This window comes from Astatotilapia calliptera, chromosome 23 (genome assembly GCF_964374335.1).
Source record: "Astatotilapia calliptera chromosome 23, fAstCal68.1, whole genome shotgun sequence".
Classification (NCBI taxonomy): domain Eukaryota; kingdom Metazoa; phylum Chordata; class Actinopteri; order Cichliformes; family Cichlidae; genus Astatotilapia; species Astatotilapia calliptera.
In genome coordinates, this window is record NC_137443.1 from 40,506,163 (window position 1) to 40,527,117 (window position 20,955).

Consider the following 20,955-nt stretch of genomic DNA (forward strand, 5'->3'; position numbering starts at 1 on the left):
ACTATGAACTTGGAAAAAAAAAAATGCAGAGACTAAACTTGAGAACAATGTGATTTTATTTCCCAGTAGATATCTGACAAGCATTCACAGAAATTTTAAAAACAAAGTGAAATGGAGTCATGATAAGTCTCCAAATTTAGAGCCCAGACTTTCCTTAAACGAAGAAGTAAACACGTTAAAAGCTGTTTTGCTTTTTTTTTTTCCTTAAAGAAAAAGGAAAACAGTTTGTTTTTTTGGGATGACAAAAACCAATACCAGCTATGTTCACATGCCATAGGTTGTGATGGTATATTGCAATATCACACGAGATGCAAATGTAAGCCAACCAGCTTAACATCAGACTTGAACCAGTTGTTTTACAACTATGAGCAGATTTAACCATTCTTCACGATGTCCTCTAAAAGCAGCCACCTTGTTTTTTTCTCCACTTTGATGCTGTTGTACAACATTCACAACAAATTAAAACAAAAAAAAAAGAATAGATGAGAATGCATGCTTTGCGTGTGTGTGTTTAAGAAAGTGTGTGTTATTTTCCAGGTATTTTTCAGATTATGCAGTAATCACAGTTACTGCCTTTTCTGTGATTCGGACTCAAGTTACAAAAACACTTAAACCTGTGTTTACTATACCTGAACGAAAAAAAAAGAAGAAGAAAAGAATACAAACAAGTGTGTTCATGTAGAAAATTAAAGTTGGTAAAGTCGAGTAAATTCCTTCACGCTCCAAAACCAAACCTTTGACCGTCCTCTCTGCTCTGCAGGAACACTTTTTAAACTTTCATTCAAGCATTATCCATATCCTCAACACGCTTCACTTCAGTGCATTTGGCTTGCGTTTAAAAACAATAACATCCTTACAGTGTGAAACACATCTTTCAAACACTCTCACAGCAGCTGCCTTCAAAATAAAAGCAGTAATTTATTTCAAACCGTTCTGTACCGCGAGGACAATCCTGGACAACCAGGAGCTGCATGTGTTGTTAATCTCACACTTTTTCATTATTTAGATTTTTATAATTAGCTTTCCCCCCTCCATTTGTTTCAAAAACAAACAGATCTGCATATCACAGTTTAAATAACTATTTTAAATAAATTATTTCTTTGTGGTATCTTATAAACGCTTAAAAAAAAAAAAAAATTGTCCATAGTTTCTGTACCTATTTTTTTAATCTTCGATGGATCTATTAATCTGCTTTTAGTGGTGTCCCTTTGAGGTCATTGCATTGCATTGATTTCAGTTTGTTTCCAACTCTCCACTCATGTAATGACCGGACTTGGAAAAGATACACATGTGTAAAATCATATGTGCCACAGATTTGATGCTCATGAAGGAAACAACATTTAGCTCTATTTATTACAGCTGTGAACGATCAAATCTGTGGCACGCAAGTTTAAAACCTGCCTCTGTGGGGGGTGTTTTTTAGGTACGTGGATTTATCGACGGCTCACAGCAGGTGATTCGCAGGACATGCTGGTGCACAGCTTCTTGTTGCTGGGGCTCTCACTCTCAGTCTGTCTGCTGTGCTTTCCGACACAACCGTCTGCAATAAATGGCACTGTGGTTAAAACTCGAATCAGCAAAGGAAAATTGGCTGATTCATAACTCCTTTCTGTAATGTATCTGTGAAGATGGTTAAAATAAAAAAAGGCATAGGGTGCCACTTACTGGCAAGATGAAAAGCTGGCGCTGAGGACACTGAAGGGCTTCTTTGCCACTGTGAGGACAGATAAATGTCAGATTCTTTAAGGACATGTTAGCCTTATCTTCAAAAAGCAAGACATCCAGAAGCTGCTGAATCAGAGATCCCCTTATGCACCAGAATAAATTAACATACATCTCCCTTTTCAACATATTTTCCGAGTCTACGTTTGCTATGTTTGCTGAAGTAATGACCCGTTTCTGCACCCTGGACTTTACTGTAGCTGCAGAAATGTCTACATTGATGGAGGTTTGATATACTCCAAACATCAAACATAAACAGTATGAAATAAAAGGGAACAAAAACAAAACAAGAAAAACATTGTGGACTCACTATGAACTTGCTGATGTTCTTTAGGGTGCCAAATCGCAGGTAGGAAATATCTCCCTTATCTTTGTCCCGGTCCTGGTCAGAGGTGTATATGTGTGTGATACCGGCTCCTCTGATCAGAGGGACACACTCATCACATGGACACTTGGTTACAAAAAGCATGGTTGGCTCATCCGGTTTGATGTCTCGTGTCCTGAAAGGAGGAGGAACACCTATCAAGCGATGATGAACACTGATTTTCTGCATCCATGTTTCCCCTCCCGCCATTTCTGACAAGTTCTGACCTGAAGGTGAGGGCGTTCTGCTCTGCGTGGATAATGTATCTGTATTTACGTCTCTGGCGATCCTCCTGTTTGGCGTCCATCTGAGGGTACTCGGCGTACTGCGAACCTGCGGGGTAAGCGTTGTACCCACAGCCCACCAGGTAGAGACACCCTGTTCCGTTACAGCCAGCCTGAGATGAGGGGACAGATCAAAATACTACATTAACAACATCAGTGTGGGTGTTAAATCTATCGGTAGCTCTGCTTTAAATGATGAAATAAAATGTTCTTAATTCCATCTGCATTATACCACGGGCTGAAAAGCAGCCCCAAATCACAACACGGCCTCGACTGTGTTTTACAGATGAGTGTGGACACTCACTGTTGTACCCGTCTCCTGACCTCTTCCACACTGAGCTCTCTCTCTCTTTGTCAAAAAACACTCACCATCTCAAACTGTCCAGAGAGAGCAGCCGCTACTGAGGAACGCGTTAGGATTTATTTGAACATTTTGGGCTCATCATCATGACATTTGTCACAACTGCATCCACCCACACTGAAAACCTCAATGCATTAATACAATCATCCATAAATGGATTTATATAATCCAATTTTGTGCAGACAAAAAAAAAGAAAAAAAAACTCCTTCTGTACGAGCCTGATGTTATTAGGTTTTGTCAGTTTGTCACCTTGTAATCTGGTGTCAAATCCTACCCGAACTGGCACACAGAATTGCCAACAGTCTACTCTTGTGATGAATTAACGAGTTAAATCAAATCAAAAGGAGAATAGTTGAGCTCACCGACTGTCCTTTGGCCCAGATCACAGTGCCCACACCCACTTTAGGATCCTCTGAAATGACAGTTATGCATGTATAAGAAGCTGGAAACAAATAGCAAACTATTGACAGGGTCATTGTTAGAAATGATCATAACCTTTACGACATCACTCAGGAAAAAGTCCTGCAGCCAAACAGCAGTTGTTATGATGCTTGTCAGGCAATATGCAATAGAATGTAGAAGAATGTAGTGTGTGTTATGAATAACCAAACACACCTGTCCTGTAGGCCAGTAGCCTGGCCTGGATCATGCAGTGACGAGCCACTTCTTGGGGCACATCTTCATGACAAGGGGGCAGTGGCACTGACGACTCTTCCCTGGTTCACAGAAGGGACACGATCAAATGAGCGTCAAGTACAAGCGCGTGGCGATGTCTGTGCTGACAAACAGATAAATTTGAGAGTTTCTAACCTGTAGAAGCCGTAGTGTTGCTGTGGCACCCCGGCAGCCACTGCAGCTAAAACTTCCACAAGCTCCCTCATGTTGTTTCTCAGGCTGGAGAAGTAAGGCTCCATGCAAAAATTCTCCAGGCCCATGTGCTTCAAAATCTCCTGATGCAGCTGGGACTTACGAACCAGGAACTGTCTGGAGAAATCCTTCAGGCATCTCATTCGTTCTCTGGAACGACACAGAATATTTCTTATAAACGGGCTGAAAATCCAGCTGTGGTCATCCAGCAGTTTCGCGACTTGAGTTTGATTCACTCAATAAATATTTCTCCTTCTCATTCTGGTTAACTTAAAGATGAAAGACGTTCTCTAATTATTTCTGCAGAATAATCTTTGCTTTGTGCCTCATCTACAGGTTTTCTTGCCCTTTGATGGCTGAAGTCTGACCAGAGGTTAAACTAGGATGCAACGGAGTTCCAGCACCTTTAAATATTAAGTAAAAAATAAAAATATATAGTGGGCGGTTTTATACATAATAACATCAAGCGAGTTTATTCTTAATATCTACCTGCCAAACCCCACACTTTAATTCTGACCAAACCTACGTCAGGAATTTAAGTGTTAGGAAAGCAATAACCGTCCTACGACTGTTCATAACCACACAGCTGAAATAATTTGGTTCTATACATTTACTCTGCTCTCATGAATCAGATACAGATTTCAGGTTTCTCTCTGCCACGTCATTCTCATATTTAAGTTAATTCTGCAGTCACTACAGTTACAAAGCAAACAATTATTTTGACTTCATTTGTTTTGATGCACTTTAGCACACTACACTGTAATATAAATAATGATGTGCACATTTATTTTATATTGTTTGACACTGATTTATGAAAACTGGACTTTTTTTCCCCTCCGTTTTCTTGAGTTAACCATCTGGTGTTCTCATCAGCTGAGATTTCTGCTTCAGGTTCAGTTTGTTTGGGGTTTTTTTGGTGCGTGTCGAGAACCTCCTTGGGTTTCCCTCTAAAATATACCAGGCAACTGAGTATAACTTATTAGAAAGAGAATTCAGCACATAGCTCAAAAGTGCTGCTGTGCAGAAGCAGATACAGTAAGTATAGTAAGGTACCTGTTGAAAAGCTCCTCTGTGTTCTGCTTTGGGTCGTCATCAGTGATCCTCTCTGTGAAGTCACAATTTCTGGACGTCTCGGTGACAAACTGTGCTAGGCCGGGTGCCAGCGGCTGCAGCAGCATGCAGATGTGAGGACGGCTGTTGGACTTGAGCTTCTCTACTGCTACAGCGTCTAGTAAAGCTTCCTCTGAGATGAAGTGAGCTGGACCGCAGTAGCTGGGATTGTTCATAGAGGTGGACTTCAGAATGCTGATCTCAGGGTCCCCGGGCCAGAAAGAGATCTGATTGACTCCAGCTGGAGGAGGAGAGCAAACAGCATTTATCCATCTTAGTTAACTTTGCCCGGGAATGAGAGAACAGAGCTCCAAAGTTCAGCAAACTGCTGATGTAGTTTAATGCCGATAATGCAGTTTACAACAGTACGGCAACACCTGTGGGACATATTCAGTCATACGCTCACAGTAAATAAATATATCATTATGGTGTCAAAGTCTGTCCTGAGTTTCTAAGTGTGTTCACTTCTCAATGTGTCATTCCTCCAATCTGATCATAAAGAGGCTGCTCGCCAAGTCTTATAAAACAGGTCCACTTCAAAGTAAATGAAAGTAAATGAAAGGAGGTGCAGTACCAGAAAGGCTGCAGTTATTCTGACTACAGTTAGGGTGGTGCCTCAAAGTGACAGCAATGTGGTGGACTCCAAAACACACAGAGGCTGGAATGTGTAAGGGTGAGACAACAGAAGGGCAGGTACTTTGGTTCATGCAATCACAATCAGTCATAATCAGTGGGGCGTACATGTCACATTGCATTTTTGATGAATTTGTGTCATAACTATGTTTATAAAGCAGGCCATTGGTCCAAGATATGTAGTTCTGCCTGATCAAGAACATCTCGTTATTTGAGAGTGTGACACAGAAACACATTCACGCTGCGTGTTGTTTTTAGGCTCCCTTAATGCCGTCTACTCATTCCTGCATCATGCCTCCTTCTCCACTCACCGTTAATGATCATCTTCAGGCAAGTAGCGCAGGGTCTCCTCGAGAAGTACAGTTGACAGTCAGCCAGGCGAGCACCATGTTGGATGATGGCTGCCTGTCCAGCGTGGAGCTCAGCTCCTGAACAATGAAGTCCCACCACTTTGCTTTCCCGCACCACCACCAGACCCATCCCATGGAGCTGAAGCACAGTACAGCTACAGTTATTAATTTTACACACAAGTGCTAGTAAAGATGAATCGCTCCACAGAACTTGATGATTTTTTCCCTAGATTGCATACATCACTGTGTTTTTTATATTCAAACTAACCTGATTACCACCATCCTCCTCTGTTTGCTCCTGAGGGAATAACTCCATCCATAAACTCAGCAAGGTGAAGAGGTTTACCTTTGACAACCTGGGGCCATGACCTGAAGCAGAGACAAAGCTGAATTAAGCCATCTTGTGCACAATGCTTTCCTGAAAAGCTGCAGTAACACATGCTTGGATGAGAATATATACCATGAAGATTACTAATGTTTGCATGGTTTAAAGGCCCCACCGAAGCTAACTTGGCCTGTTGACTGAGACTTAGAAAAATATAACATTTATTTCAGATACACGCAGGTGAAGACCTATGTGTATTGATCTGAGGATGGGGATTTTGCCATATAATGTTAATAGGATAAGATGATCGGCCAAGTCTAAGATAAATATATGCAGCATTGTGTAATGTGTAAATAAAGGCTGTCAGCCGTGGCCATTTAAAGTGCCTCTCTGGTAAACTGTATCTCATGAAGCTGCGGTTTTGTGGCATGACAGAAGGGAAAAATATGAAGCTAAACTACTGGAAGAACTCTTCCTCCAGTTGGCTCACCTTGTATTTTGCTGTCAGTCTGGGTGCTGCTGTCTCTTGTTTCTCGACACGGTGTGGACCGGCCCGGATCGGCTCGGTTCCATATTTGGCTTTCTTCCATTCAATCAATCTGTCAGCTACAGAAAACGATATAATACGTCGACCCGACGTTCAGCAAGAGAAGAGCCGGATGAAGCTTTCTTTTGGTATCCTTTTTACTGTTAAGTTGGATAGTCACATGAATACTATTTTCAACCGACGCTTTCAAAATAAAAGCATAAAAAGACACCGATTTGGTAAATAAAGTTGCACCAATAAAGAAATTCACGTACAAATATGAACTTACACTTCAGAATATTTTTTTTTTATAACGACTAGTTAAAGTCACGTTGAAATCCGATGAGTAACGGTAACTCTCAGCAACCGGTGACTTTTTAAGTTACAGTGTTACAGTGCTAACATTACTAGCACTAACTCGCGTATTACGGTACAATGATTCTTAATAAAACACTGTACAGCCGATAAATACTTGGACGAACGTAACTTCATGTCTTTCTACCGCAAGCAGAAACTGCCTCCCTCTTATTTAAAGGGGAAGGAGCCGTTCTTCTGTGACTTCGCTAGTGGACGGTATCTTAACAGTTCCGGATTTCTTCCGGAAATATTTTCTGACGCTGTCACATGGGCGGGGCCAATTGGTTGGCTGTCAGCACGCAACAAAGTACTAATCATTTCAACTGCTAAACATAAGCAGTTAAGCCCATACACTTTTCCGAGCCCATACACTCACGTGCAAGCACGTTGCTCTCATTCTCCACAGAGAGCAGTGGCGCATACCTGTGACATCACTAACCCTTACCTTACGTTGTCTTAAAGACACACCACACAATTGTGACTGTTACAAAGCGTTTTTGAACTAAAAATCAAGAATGTGGGATACTGTTTGTCATTTTATTGATAAATACATTTCATTTTTATACATTTTATTAATGAAAAATCTACTAAAATTTCACCAAAATGTACCACTTTTTATAAAAAATTTCCTTAAGTGATATATTCTTTTTAAAATCTCACATTCCCATCTATAATTTTGATTTATAGATGTTATATCATTCTATTTGCATGTATATTTTTCACGTTATCATTTTGCCATAAAACATATGCAAACAATTAATTGTTTGCATCAAAGAGCCAATAAAGAGCTAGACAATAAAAAAAAAATACAAAAATATACAAGAACAAAAATTGTTATGACAAGTGAACAAATCAGATTTAAGAAATATTTATTTCATCACAGAAATATAATCCCCATAGCTAAATTAAAAAAGTAAAATAATACAGTATGTCTCAAGTATGTAACAGCAACAGAATAATAATGCATACCCCAAACACTGCAATGCTGTAAGCTGAATATAAGCATGGACCTAATGGTTTTATAAACTTCTCCTAAACGATGAAAGTATAACAAAGAGAGAGAGAGAGTGTGTGTGTGTGTGTGTGTGTGAGTGAGAGAGAGAGTGAATACAATATGCAAATCAGTTTTACTCTTCCAGTTTAAATTACTTCATAAAAAAAAAAAGAAGGAACAGCTCATAAAAAACAAAACAAGCAGAAACTGTAAACCTAGACCTCATTTCCCGAAAACAATGATTTCCACAGAAGCTCTCAAAGCATCCTAAATTACTTTCCAGCCTGAACTGAAGCTGTGCTTAATAATAAATAGCAGTTCTGCTTTAGTTGGAGCGAACAGAAACTCCTCCTCAAGCATCTGAGTACATCAAGAAATAGAAACCTATCAAGGAAATAGAAACTGATCTCACATTGGCTTTACTGGGAGACGGCATGGTTGACATGTTGTCCTAAAGGCTAGGACGCACAGGGAGTTTTTGGTCATCAGACGACAAAGTGAAAGAATGAAAAAAAGTGCTTCAAAGCATTCCTCTTTCTTTAATATGCAATGTATCCTGTAGCTTTGTTTAGTGCAATTTCTGCTCCATATATAGAAAAACCTACAGAAACTAAGATGAATTCCTCTTAAGTACTTTTGTAGATTTATTTTTAATTTGCCCGAACACAGAAACCAACCTGTAATGATGAAAATGCTAATAATGCGGAAACCTGAGCAAGTTTCCACAGTACAACATGCCTTAGATACAACACATTTTACTTGCAATGGAAGAAAAAAAGGAGCTAATGTCGTAATTTTACCAAAGACGGTTATTTTTCTTAACTGAAAAGCGCAACTTTCTCAGTCTATATAGTCCATAGATTTTTGAATAAGCTTAAAAAATCAACCTCTTAGTATTACGGAATATAAAGAGATGACTGTAGTGCTGCAGAGGAAATGTGAGGCAGAATGAACACACCTAGTAAAACAGGTTTTAACTTCCCAAAATGTACAAAGGACATTTACCAAGCAAGCAACTCATAACAAACCACAGAAGGCTCTGCATCAGCTGTGTATGTCATGTATATGTATGAGTTTGTCTTTATCAATCAGTTGCTTTGAGTTAAATACAAAGAGCTGCTGAATACCAAATTAGAGCCTGACTTATATAAGATATCTAAGGCCGATACAGATATTTGGTGATTCAAAAATCTTACAGTCTGATATATTGGTCAATATTTTTTTTTTCATTTCAGAGAAACTCAACAAATCAATTTCCCTAAATTGCTACGTTATTTACTCTGCTCAGATCAGCTATAGGTGCTCCAACAGGTAATGCCAAACTTACCCTGTGTCAGCTGGTGGACAAACTATGCAATGTCAGCAATCATAACATGGTAGAAGGGTCTTTCTCCCATCTCCTCGTTACTTTCTTAAGTTTTCCTGTATGAACGCAAACACTAACAGACTGGCAATTAACCAATGCAATCAATTCACCAATAAATTGGGCTCTACTGCTAAGTGTGTGAAACATGTTTACATTACAGTGTTCATCTCTTTAGATTAGGTCAGTAGTTTATTCCTTCCAGATCTTTGGTCCCTCACATGAACTTTTCCAGAAAGTAAATGAACAAAGCAAACGCTGCTGAGAAAAAATAAAAAAAATTCAAGTATACGTAACATATGTAAAGAACTTCCACAGAAAAGGCGCCATGGGTTTGGCCAAAGTGCTCATTTTAGATCCACAGATAACGCAGCTTAAAATCCAGTTTAAGCATCTTATGAATAATGTTGTTTAAGTGCTTCTTTAAAGTATATATAAATAAGTATTTCAAGAAAGGGCCTCCTCTTTTGTCGTGGATGGGATCAACAGGAATGTGAAAACTGTGGTGTTGCATTCTGCTGCTGCACACGCAGCGTGACCAAATCCACTCGGTCATTAGTTGGTTTTTTTCTTTCTTTTTTAGGTCGCAGGAGCCTAAAAGCACCACTCAGTTCTTGAAGGCTCCACAGCGGCTCGCTTTGCTGATAAACTCCTTCAGCATTGCTCCGTCTACCTGCCAGAAGGCTTCGGTCTGAGTTACCCGAGTCAGGTGGTTTATGCAAAACCTGAAACAAAACTCTTCCAGGTCCTGGAAAATCAAACAATAGAAAAATAATAAGGAGATTAGATTGCAAAAGAAAGAACAAACATTCCGATGCTTATTTTACAGGGTGTTAAACCTTGTAATCCCTGACAGTTTTCCTTTGCTGCTATACCATAGTGCAGACTCGGGCAGACTGCCATCACTCTCAGACAGACTGGTGAAGGTTTGCAAATAACAGCTGTCTAATATTTAAACACAGACTGATTGTCAACATGTTGCAATCACCGTGTGAGTGCGCTGATCAGTATAATAGAGGACCCGACTCGACTGCTTGCATTCTTCTACACAGCAAGGTTGCTGAGCGGCTGCTGTGAAATTGCTGCCCTGCAGCAACAACGTCACGAATTCTGGAGGAATTTCTGTTCCAGTGTCTGAGGTTCTGACTCTGAATGTGTGCAGTTAATATAAATTTCTGTTTATATATGTGTGTACGTCCTTCATTTTGGCCAGTTTATTACAGTTAATCACTACATTATCACAAACAGATTGCATGTAATTGCAGCCTTGACCCAAGCTCAAACCGATAGCAGACTAACTGTCGTATTGCAGTTTTATTGCACCCAAGTCATTTTTGAAGATTGACACTGACTGTGAGTCGTCGCAGACCTGATCCACGTCTTTAAAGCAATTATTTTAAAGGCAACAAGATCACAAGCTCATGGCACACAAACATTTTGGTCGTCTGGTCCAAAATGTGAATTTATCTACCACCTCAGCTTATCCACCTGACAAACCTGTTTATAACTGTACCTCTGCGTCGTATCGTATGGCAGCAGACAGCAGGGTGAAGGCGTTTTCCACAGTGATTCCTCTCTTGATGATCTGCTGACACAGGCGTTTCAGGCGGTTTTCACAATAAGAGGTGGCCAGGTCCAACAGGCCTGCAGCACAACACACAAACACACACAGTGTCAAAAAAAAAAAAACATCCTTCTACACACTCTAAGAACATATTTAACAGTTGCATTCATACTAACCAATGGCATCCTCAGGCGAAAGGTCAACAGTGTCTGTGTAAAGAAACTGCAGGAAGGACCTGTAGACGGGATACGAGAACTGGCCAATCTCTATCACTTCCTGCTGATCCTCCGTCCACTGGGAGCGAAACATTGAACGGAAATGCTCGCACCTAGCCGCGATAAAAATACTTTATTTACAATGTATACAAATGGTCAAATAGTCAAAACCTGACATGTTAAGGGCTGCCAACAAAAATCACAGGCTGCCTTAACTGCCCTGAAACAAAGCACAGCTACCAAATGCATCAAGGCTATCTTTCACTTATAGCTATGTGGATAATAAACACACCTGATCTTCAGCACAGCTTTGTGAACGTGGATGTATTTGCCATCAACACTGAACTTGAGGTCAGCCGTTTCTGGACTGTCGAACTCTTTCCTCAGAGCCTCTGCAACCGTCAGGAAGTCATCTTGCTCTAGAAGAAAACCCCCCCGCAGTAGAAACAGTTCTAGTACTTAGACAGCTTTCATTTTTGTTTGTTTTTTACACAAATAATCCACAATTTGTTGTCTCTTCTCTCACCCATAGACATGAGGCGCCACATAACGGATGGCGTAGCGAAGCAGGCAAAGACGTCGTCTGTGTTGGTGAGGTGCGTGAGGTGTGGCAGGACAATGGATTGGCCCCGGCACTGACCCCACATAAAAACCTGGAGGAGGAGTGAAATGATAATGCTCCTGGATTTTTTTGGTCTTTTTTTTAGAATAAAGAATTCCAGAAACCAAAGAAATACAAGACTGTGCATCACTTTGAAAGATGAATGCTATACCTGCCCACTTTGGTTCTTGGCTGCCGACGTGTGTGTCGAATGGCATGCTGCCACCTCGACGACCCTGCCAAATTAGAGACACAGGGAAGCTTTTCCTTCTTAATTATTGTACTGAAACATGTCAAAAGTCTGAAAGCTGTTTTGCTGTGGCATGATTTGCCCCACAATATCTACAATTAGGGAAAGAGCATTGTTTTGTTTACTGCAGACGACCACTTAAGACCAGGAGCGGAGGCAGAGGTACAGAGGGAGGAAATGAGGACAGGAAACTAAATATTAACAGGAAACGTCCGACACCCTTCCCTCTCCTTCCTACCTCTCTTTGTCAGCCATGATGTGCACAGGGCTGAGGTGGTTGCTCTTGGTGCCAGTTCCCAGTTGACCATAGGTATTTGCTCCCCAGGCATATAGCAGCCCTTTATCGGTTAGGGCCAGGCAGTGTCCATAGCCCGATACAATCTGGAAGGTAGGGATGGATTTAAATGCGGCTGATAAAAAAAAATTACCCAATCAGATGTCAGCACAAATCATGAGTCATCCTCAAGGCAATTATTGATATTAAAAACTCATTCATGTGGTTGTTGGATGTCTCACCTGTTGAATGCACATCCCTTGGAGTGCAGCGACACGGCAAGGTGTCAGCTGATTTCCATTGTTGCCAATTCCCAACTGCCCATTTCCATTGTAGCCCCAGCCGTAAACCTAAAGAGAAATAAAAGCCACCCTGTTTACCACATCAAGTTCAGATTTCTCAATGAGATCACTAAGAATTTATTTAACATCACCTCTCCATTGTCGACAAGAGCCATAGAGGAGGTTTGCCCACACGTGATGCCCGATGCATTCTTGCCCTGCAGGCATCCGGTGACCTTCCTGGGGTAGGGTTGGTTGGCTGTGGAGCCTGAACCAATCTGGCCACAGTTATTATATCCCCATGCAAAGACCTAGAGAGGATTGACAATGTTGTAGTGTGAGAAAAAACACCTTTCTCAGAATGATGTTATTGATGCTGTACTCTGAGTTGTTCTGTTTGAGTAACATCTCAAACAGAAAAACTTGAATGTACATGAACAAACTGGGAAAAGGATGCAATACTTAACGTACACTTAGTAATATTTTAAATGGCAACAGCCTTTCCAGCTTACCACACAAACAACCCCATTAGCTTTAATGCCGCTGGGTTAAAGACAGGCTTCTTAGTGTGACACCTAAAGGCCTCAAGGTGGCAGGTCAAGGTATATAAGGGTGACCCCCTTAGGGCTAAACTTTTTATTTAGAGTGGTACATAAAAATAAGAATATTCTAATTTCAGTCATATTTGATGATATTTTATTAATTAAATTAAATTATGTGTGCCACATATTTCTTTTCATTACCTACTATTGCCATCCCTGCTCTTTTCTTTTGTTGTTTAAGAGTGAATGGAAACTGTTTACCATCCAGCACCATAGCACCAAATCCCAACAGCAGTCACCTCAATATGCTTTATATTGTAAGGTTACGACTGTACAATAATAGAGAGAAAACCTAATCACTCAGCTGATCCCCACTAGTAAGCACTTGGTGACAGTGGGAAGGAAAAACTTCCTTTTAACAGGAAGAAACCTCCAGAAGAACCAGGTTCAGGGAGAAGCATCTGCCAGGACCAGCTGGGGGTGAGGGGAAAAGAAGAGAACAGAGCGAGACAGGAAAAGACACGCTAAACACATTTAACGGTAATTTAAAAAATATATATAAAAAAGGACTTGCCTCTCCATCCAGAGTGAGAGCCATAGAGTGATGTGAGCCACACGACACCTCTTTCACTTTTTTGTTCTGCAGGTTAGCGGTGATCAACACGGGGGAGAGTCCCGGGTTGGTCGACCCATTCCCCAGCTGACTGTAACCATTGTGACCCCATGCAAACAGATGTCCATCTGCAACACATAAAAACAAATTTAAGCTGTCAATGTTATACAGGTTTTGGTTATACAGTGTCTGAGTTTCTATTTATGTTATTAGCACATTTTTTAGTTCAGGTAAACCCTTTCATGCATGAATTATGACAACCTGAATCAGGATTTTTATTCATCTTTAGGTATGAAAAAAAGATTTTTGAACTTATTTTTTTTAAACATTTACTTATTTATTTATTTACATGTACAGGACCTGGAAAAACTAGTCCATTCATCATTCAGCATTCATCTTTAGTAGGCTTGATTACCGTAACAGCATCTTTACAGGTCTACCTAAAAAATCAGTCAGACAACTACAGCTCATTCAGAACTCTGCTGCTCGAGTCCTCACTAAGACCAAAAAAGTGGACCACATCAGTCCAGCTCTGAGGTCTTTACACTGGCTGCCTGTCCGTCAGAGGATAGATGCTGGTCTATAAAGCTCTGAATGGTTTAGGACCAAAATACATCAGTGACCTGCTGACCCAGTATGAACCTTCCAGATCCCTCAGGTCATCTGGATCCGGTCTTTTATCAGTTCCTAGAGTCAGAACCAGACACGGAGAAGCTGCATTCAGCTTATATGCTCCATATATCTGGAACAAACTCCCAGAAAGCCTCAGATCAGCTGAAACACTCAGTTTATTTAAATCCAGGTTGAAGACTCACCTGTTCTCAGCTGCATTTGAATAAAGCACCAAATCCACACTTTTAAGCTTAAATTTCAAAACTTACATTTTAACTACCGGTACTGATTTTATCTACTGTTCCTTTTTTCCCCATTGTAAATCATGCTTTTTATTTGTTTTTGTTTTTTAATGTCTCTGTTAAGCACTTTGAATCAACTTGCCGTTGAATTGTGCTGTATAAATAAACTTGCTTTGCCTTTTCAAAGGGTTGATGTGTATACATTGTATGTCCATCAGTTGATGTGCATACAACTGATGTGTATGGACTGACACATCAGTGTCCAATGTAGTGGTTTATGTGCAAGTACACCATCAACACTGACACAAATACAAGAAAACAGCCTTTGAATAGCTGTCCACTGTAGTGACCACTATGCATGAAAGGGTTAAGCTCATATTAGTGACATTTCCACTGTTCAATAGAAAAAAGTCAACCTCTCTGTAGAAATTGACCAATATTGAGCACATGACTATACAGTGAAATGCTTATGCAGCAGGATGAAAACATTGTATAAATATAAAAAAAACAGCCTACCGTCAGTAGCCAATAGGACATGAGGTCCGCTGCCATAGCTCACACTGGCTACCTTCTTCCCTCGTAGGAAGTCCAGTTTCTTCGGCATAACAGTGCTCAGACTGTCTCCTGTACCAAGGCAGCTACTGCAGTTTAACCCCAACACAAACACCTGGAAACAGTAACACACGTTTCAAAATACAGAGACACAGTGCAGATACACATTTAAAGTGCTGTGTTGTAGGTTATCAACAAACACAAAGCAAATAGATGCTCATTGTGTGACTTATGCGTTTTGATTGAGATCAGCTGTGCTCTGGTATGGTGGCATTCAAACAGGAAAGTGAAAACAATGCAGGATCTCCTGCGGCATATTTTTTCTTTCCCCACAAAACACACGCTTATGAAATAAACCTTCACATAAAAAGCGCACTGGAGGCATTTCACACAGCAAACCCCATCGGCTTCATACGTTTTCCTGTTGTTTAAACTGTCACGTAACTACAGAGCAAACGACACACTTCATGTAAAGTCAGAATTAGATTCAGGCACAAATATAAGGAAGACAAAACAAGTACAATCATTCGAGTGCTATTTAAAGAGCTCATATCATAAACAGAAACTATCAAATGTGCACTCCTCACCTCATTTCCATGGGTGATATAGATTGCTTCATTGGCAGTGGTGCCAAAGACACAGGCCTGTCGCACTGTAGCTAGTTCCTGAGCACTCAGCAGGTAGAACAGGGGCCATTTACTGACATCCATCACCGCTCCTGCAAAATTCAGTCTTCCTAGCTGGGAAGTAGGAGGAGTCAGGGATGATCGGGGAGAGGAGGAGGGCACAGGAGGGGGATGACGAGGGGAAGGGAGGACCCGAGGAGGAGGCGATGGTGGTGGTGGCGTGGAGCCAGAAGAACCATCCCTGCTGTCGCTTTAGACAAGACAAGAAATATATTAAAGATAAATAGACAAAGTTTGTTTTTTAAACAGTTACATTACTATAAAGAGGGGTAACATTTATTCTTCTTCTCTTGAAATGACAGGCAAGTATTTGGCAAGTTCAGAACTACATCAAATAATACCTGTATGTCTTGGGAAATGCATCTCAATCTCATGTAAATGAGGCATAGCATGAGGCCAAAGCAATAACACATAATGTTACTGTTAAGCTCTCAACTCCTGAGAAAAGCCAGCGAGCTGATATTGGATATAGCTGATAAGCAGGGACGTTTTAAATTGCTACATTTTTTTCCACCTTAGCCAGCATGATGATAACAATAATAATAATAATAATATTAGCAATAATCGTAATAATAACAATAATTTAAAAAAGAAACAAAACAAGCATACTCTAATTTACTGCTCCCCTTTTTTTCAACCCTACGTAGAAAAACTTTTAATTTCACCCCTTAAAGGCACCACAGCAGCAAAGCTAACTGCGATTAAAAGCTTGTGATGAACGGAGAAGCTAGTAGCTTAGTTAAGCGCTTTCTTGTGCTCTTCCTACCTAAAGCATCGCTCCATAACAACGAGTCGACTGAGAAAAGACAGACAGCGACAGCGTTACGGCAACAACTTTAAGAATAAAAACGACTACTTCTACAGCGTGTAAACTCGTGTTAATAAATACATTTACCTGAAAAAAAATCGCTCGTCCGGTGTTTACAGTAGCACAACCGCCGAGCCGCGTCGAGAGTGGTCAGTTGTTCTTCTTTGCGCATGATACGCGCGGTTGATTAAGCGGGCGCGTAGGAGCACCACTGCCCCATCCGGCCCTCAGTTAAATAACACCTAGATGTAGACGTGCACTTACCAGCCACAGATGGGGATAACGCTCACGGCCCGAACCAAAGCCGCAATTCTCCTGTAATAAAATCGATCTTCAACGAATTTATTTTTTTTCAGTGTTATTATATTTATCTACAAATACTTAAAGGTAGGTATACTGGAACAAGTCAAGTTTTTGCAGGTGACAAAGAAATAATTATAACTAAAGCAGTAATGTTAGGTCGTGTATGAGTAGTTTTAAGCATCACTCAACTTACAGGAAAGACGAAATAATTATATTCTAAGTATATTTAACTAGTGCCTAAATTCTGGGTATTTTGCAGGAAAGGAGACATAAATTATACTGTAAGTAATTTTAAGTATGGTGTAATTTGTGGGAAAACAAACAATATAAGTGCACTGGACTTCTTGGGGGCTGTATTATGGAGTGGCTTTACTTGGTCTAACTTCCAGGTACTTCCAACTTCTGTACCCTCCTTTAAAAGTTATGTTTGAGCTGTGATTGTGCAAGAAAAAAGTTAGACTAGGCTCCATCACTGTGAGGTCACATAGTCCTACACATTTTGATAGTACTTATTTTTTCTTGTTACTTGGCAAGGGAGAACTGTCCTTATCACATTTATATTGTTTAAAACAGGACAGTTGAATAAACAGCATTACTTAGCACTTAGTTCCTCCTACGCCGAGCGGCGCATCAGCATAACTCAAATTAAATAAAGTTTTCAAAAAAAATAATGCTGTGAAAAGGCAAGATTAATCCATTCCAAAATATGGCTCACACTCAAGTATTTTAAATTTTGTTTTTCTACAAAATTACTATGAAAAGTGGAACTACTTAAAATTATCTAACTACTTAAATATACTTACAATAGAATTATTTCTTTGCTTCCTGGGTCATGACACGTGACCCTTTTATTCTAGTATACTTACCATGAAGTCTTTGTCGACAAATATAATTACTTTGTAACTTCAAATAAAATAACTGAAATTCCTTTAAATTACTGAGGAATTATGCAATAGTTGTGGGCCGTATTATTACGTTACCCAGATGGGCAACAGCTCTCGTGGTTCTGTAATGGTCTGAGGTCCGAAACATACCTTTTACAGTCCACACTGTGTGATACTCCTGTCAGCTATTCACACAGGCTCACCAAAACTGGACAAGTGGAAAAATGTTGCCTCGTCTGATGAGTCTTGATCTCTTGACAATAAAGCTGACTTTGACTGATACTCACAAGTTAAAATTCCTTATTTAAATCCCCATATGTGGGGGAAAAAAGCTGCATATAAATAAAACATTATTATTAAATTTCTCTGACCCCCCCCCCAAAAAACAACCAGAAAATGTGTCCTGTCTCAACCACCTTGTAGTTCCTGTTTATGAACAGTAGGTGGAGTACTGGCACACACTGTAGCATTGGGCTCTTAAGGTTTAATGCGCTGCAACAAGCGGGGTGCTTTCCAAGTGAACAGCAGAACATCAAGGCTTTAATACGGGGTCAGTTCAGTCTGATTGAGTATAAAAACGCATTTGTGGTTTGAAAACAACAGACTAAACTAAAATAATATTCACTGAATGATTTTGAAATTTAGATTTTCAGTGCAATAATAATGCCTCCAGTGGACCACCAACAGGTAGTTGGCCAGAAGGAATATAATTTATTTTTCTTTTTTCAAATACTACACAAAAAAAAAGGGGGGGGGGGGGGAGTTTTATATCAAAGGGGAATGTGAAGCCTTACAGATGATATTGTCCAATTAGGGTTCCCCTTTTCATGCAGTTGTGGTCTATTCTGTTACTTAGTGGTTGGTTATATGATATTCCCTGGATGGATGCAGGCCATGTTGTGTTTTTCTCTCTGAGCTAACAGATCAATACATCAGCAGGCTCAATGCTAACCCAATTCTCAATAGCATGGTGCCCATGACACGCTCCAGGGGCAGTCTAAAAATCCACTATTCAAAGGAAGTGTCACTTTTTATACAGTAATAGGTCTTTGCTTTAGCCAACACATGATGTATTTCGCTACTTGTGTACTTCCGTCGCTCTTATCTGCCACCTACAGCTGTAGAAAGCTTCTTTCATAAATATACCCAAACATTGTCTGTGTTGATTGTCAGACATCCAGGTCATGGAAAGTCCATTTGGGCTTTCATCAAATAGGCAAAGATACACAATAAAGAAGGGAGAAACAGAAGGACAAGTGGAACAACATTGTTATCCCAGCAGGTTTATCATAGAAAGTCAGGTGAATCTTCTCCAAGCATGACTTCCCAGTGCACTTCAGACCCAGCCAGCCACTTAGACAAAAACTGGTTCATCCCAAAGACAAAGCAAACAATGTTGTGTACCTTTACAGTGCAGCAACGACTGCTCAGAACTCTGCACTGGAAAAACCAAACAGCCATACATATGCTCGACCTCATAAACACATGGCACAACATAGAACAGCCACTTCGACAGGACGAGCTGTACGTCTGCATCTGAAGGCCAAAGGCCACTCTTTCGAGGATGCCAGAGGAGTTGAAGTAGCCACGTATGTCCACTGTGAACAACCATTTTTGAACAGAGGGGGTGGATTACAACACCAACTGTCTGCCACCTACAATTTAGTTTTGAGATCCCTTCACAGGTGCCTTAACGCCCACTCATATCTTGCGTCAGGTGATCTCATCAGGTCACATGATAGGTTGAGGCAAGGTCTCACATGGTTTCATCCAAACCCACACCCTTTTTCACACCTTGGTTCATGTAATGAGGCACATGATCAATAGTGGGTCAACGACCCTCTTAAAATACAGCTCCCACTAGGGCCTAAATACCTGGGACTCTCCACCATTAGGTCTTAGAACTGAAGAAGCTTCTCAGATGAGAGGTTGAAATGTCTTCAAGAAACTTAAAGTCCAGTCGCTTAGAATACCCCAACATTATTAATGTTTCCCCAATTAAGCATAGTGATATATCTGATACATACAGCATAAAAAACCTATACATTTCAATCAAATATAAAAGGAAAAAAGTCTTTTCAGAGGCATTACTGCAGTGTCATTGCTGTCAGATTCAAGTGAGTAAAGATCTACAGCAAAGGCGGAATCTTAAGTGTCAGCTTTTTTCTGATTTAAACGATCTCTTTCACTGTTGTAATTAAGTCACCTGTCTCCTGGTTCCTTTTCTTATTGTGAATCCTCACCGGCTGTGCGCGTGCCACTCTCTACATGTCTGTCTTTTGCTTTCATGCTTCCTCTTTTTGTCCCTTTACTCCTCCTAACTCTACTCTCTTTCTCTTCTTCCTTCCCCACTCCTTTTACTTTCCCTTCTCCATTGTTCTTGGTGTTCTGCATTCATTGCATCCTGTGCACAGATTTCTTAAATCCAAACACACACACACACACACACACACACACACACACACACACGCACACACACACACACACACACACACACACACACACACACACACACACACACACACACACACACACACACACACGCATGCTCTGTAGCTGTTGTCACTTTCAGCTGAAGCAGCTCTCTGTGCACAGGGATGATATTTTGCCCTTTGATGACAGCAATCCCATGCTACAGCACTGAAGCCTTCAAAATAAAACATAGTGGGAACAGAGAGTGAAAATAACATTTGCCAGACCTCACCCATGCTTCAGTAATAAGTATGTATGTGTATCTTAAATAGGTGCAGCCATATAGCTACAAGTCTAGGGACAAACAAGCAGGAGACAGGGCTGTTTGTGGGGACCATTATACTGGACTCATTTGCCAATACTGCATTGCAGCAGAGAATGAGATTTGTTCCAGAAACTTCAGTGTTTGGGTGTAATTGCTTATCTGTGCCAGCACAGAATTTCTCTCTTCTCAGCATGTGCCTGACAATTAAAATAAAAATGCAGATGTCTTCTTGCTCAAATGTACACCAAGCTGCTTGACTGTTATAGTGCAGTGAAACTCCCATGTGTAGTGTTACGTAAAGCAGTTTCACCCCGGTTCTATTTTATTCCTCGGGCATCCAGAGACGGCACCGGACTCAGTAGTCATTTCACAAAACCTTTCTTTATCTTCAGTTACGCATGCACCTTCTAGAAGGGGAGATGTGCAAGGCCGGTGTCCCTCTGCAGATCTTCACTTCTTTGTTTGTTACAACCAGTTTTATAGAAGCGACCCCATCGTAAAACCCACATGGTGTGTTGTAAACCCTGTGTTTGT

The 20,955-nt window shown here is 40.6% G+C and overlaps 2 protein-coding genes across 4 annotated transcripts; both read right to left on the minus strand.

The window, feature by feature from the left end:
• Positions 1–38: 38 nt before the first annotated feature.
• Positions 39–7,299, minus strand: cdadc1 (cytidine and dCMP deaminase domain containing 1). Of its 2 annotated transcripts, none has more exons than XM_026158784.2 (12): positions 6,833–7,299; positions 6,508–6,623; positions 5,961–6,061; positions 5,654–5,831; positions 4,653–4,950; positions 3,543–3,749; positions 3,348–3,448; positions 3,095–3,144; positions 2,314–2,483; positions 2,033–2,222; positions 1,666–1,714; positions 39–1,540 (listed from the first exon to the last, which is right to left on the minus strand). In XM_026158784.2, exons 2-12 carry the CDS (start codon positions 6,605–6,607, stop codon positions 1,434–1,436), a joined length of 1,551 nt encoding a protein of 516 aa, XP_026014569.2. In that variant the 5' UTR covers positions 6,608–6,623; positions 6,833–7,299; the 3' UTR covers positions 39–1,433. The 2 variants fall into 2 exon arrangements, with proteins under 2 accessions (XP_026014569.2, XP_026014567.2); XM_026158782.2 differs by having other exon boundaries at positions 6,508–6,704.
• A 453-nt stretch (positions 7,300–7,752) lies between these two features.
• On the minus strand, positions 7,753–16,723 carry rcbtb1 (regulator of chromosome condensation (RCC1) and BTB (POZ) domain containing protein 1). 2 transcript variants are annotated; one of them, XM_080297409.1, is made up of 14 exons: positions 16,585–16,599; positions 16,456–16,485; positions 15,591–15,879; positions 14,968–15,118; positions 13,559–13,725; positions 12,595–12,753; positions 12,404–12,511; positions 12,126–12,268; positions 11,810–11,873; positions 11,563–11,689; positions 11,329–11,455; positions 10,998–11,149; positions 10,771–10,901; positions 7,753–10,005 (listed from the first exon to the last, which is right to left on the minus strand). In XM_080297409.1, exons 2-14 carry the CDS (start codon positions 16,470–16,472, stop codon positions 9,865–9,867), a joined length of 1,776 nt encoding a protein of 591 aa, XP_080153535.1. In that variant the 5' UTR covers positions 16,473–16,485; positions 16,585–16,599; the 3' UTR covers positions 7,753–9,864. The 2 variants fall into 2 exon arrangements, with proteins under 2 accessions (XP_080153535.1, XP_080153536.1); XM_080297410.1 differs by lacking the exon at positions 16,456–16,485 and having other exon boundaries at positions 16,585–16,723.
• Positions 16,724–20,955: the final 4,232 nt, after the last annotated feature.

What these genes read in the sequence shown, in the direction of transcription:
- cdadc1 (XM_026158784.2), bottom strand. Translation starts at nt 6,607, where the DNA reads ATGGAAGAAAGCCAAATATGGAACCGAGCCGATCCGGGCCGGTCCACA. An exon ending in GCTACTGGCCTACAGGACAG is followed by an intron (nt 3,145 to 3,347) that starts GTGTGTTTGGTT and finishes CTGTCATTTCAG; the next exon opens with AGGATCCTAAAGTGGGTGTG. An exon ending in CAGAACGCCCTCACCTTCAG is followed by an intron (nt 2,223 to 2,313) that starts GTCAGAACTTGT and finishes TCCTCCTTTCAG; the next exon opens with GACACGAGACATCAAACCGG.
- rcbtb1 (XM_080297409.1), bottom strand. An exon ending in CCAAGAACCAAAGTGGGCAG is followed by an intron (nt 11,690 to 11,809) that starts GTATAGCATTCA and finishes CTCCTCCTCCAG; the next exon opens with GTTTTTATGTGGGGTCAGTG. An exon ending in GTGGCGCCTCATGTCTATGG is followed by an intron (nt 11,456 to 11,562) that starts GTGAGAGAAGAG and finishes GTTTTCTTCTAG; the next exon opens with AGCAAGATGACTTCCTGACG.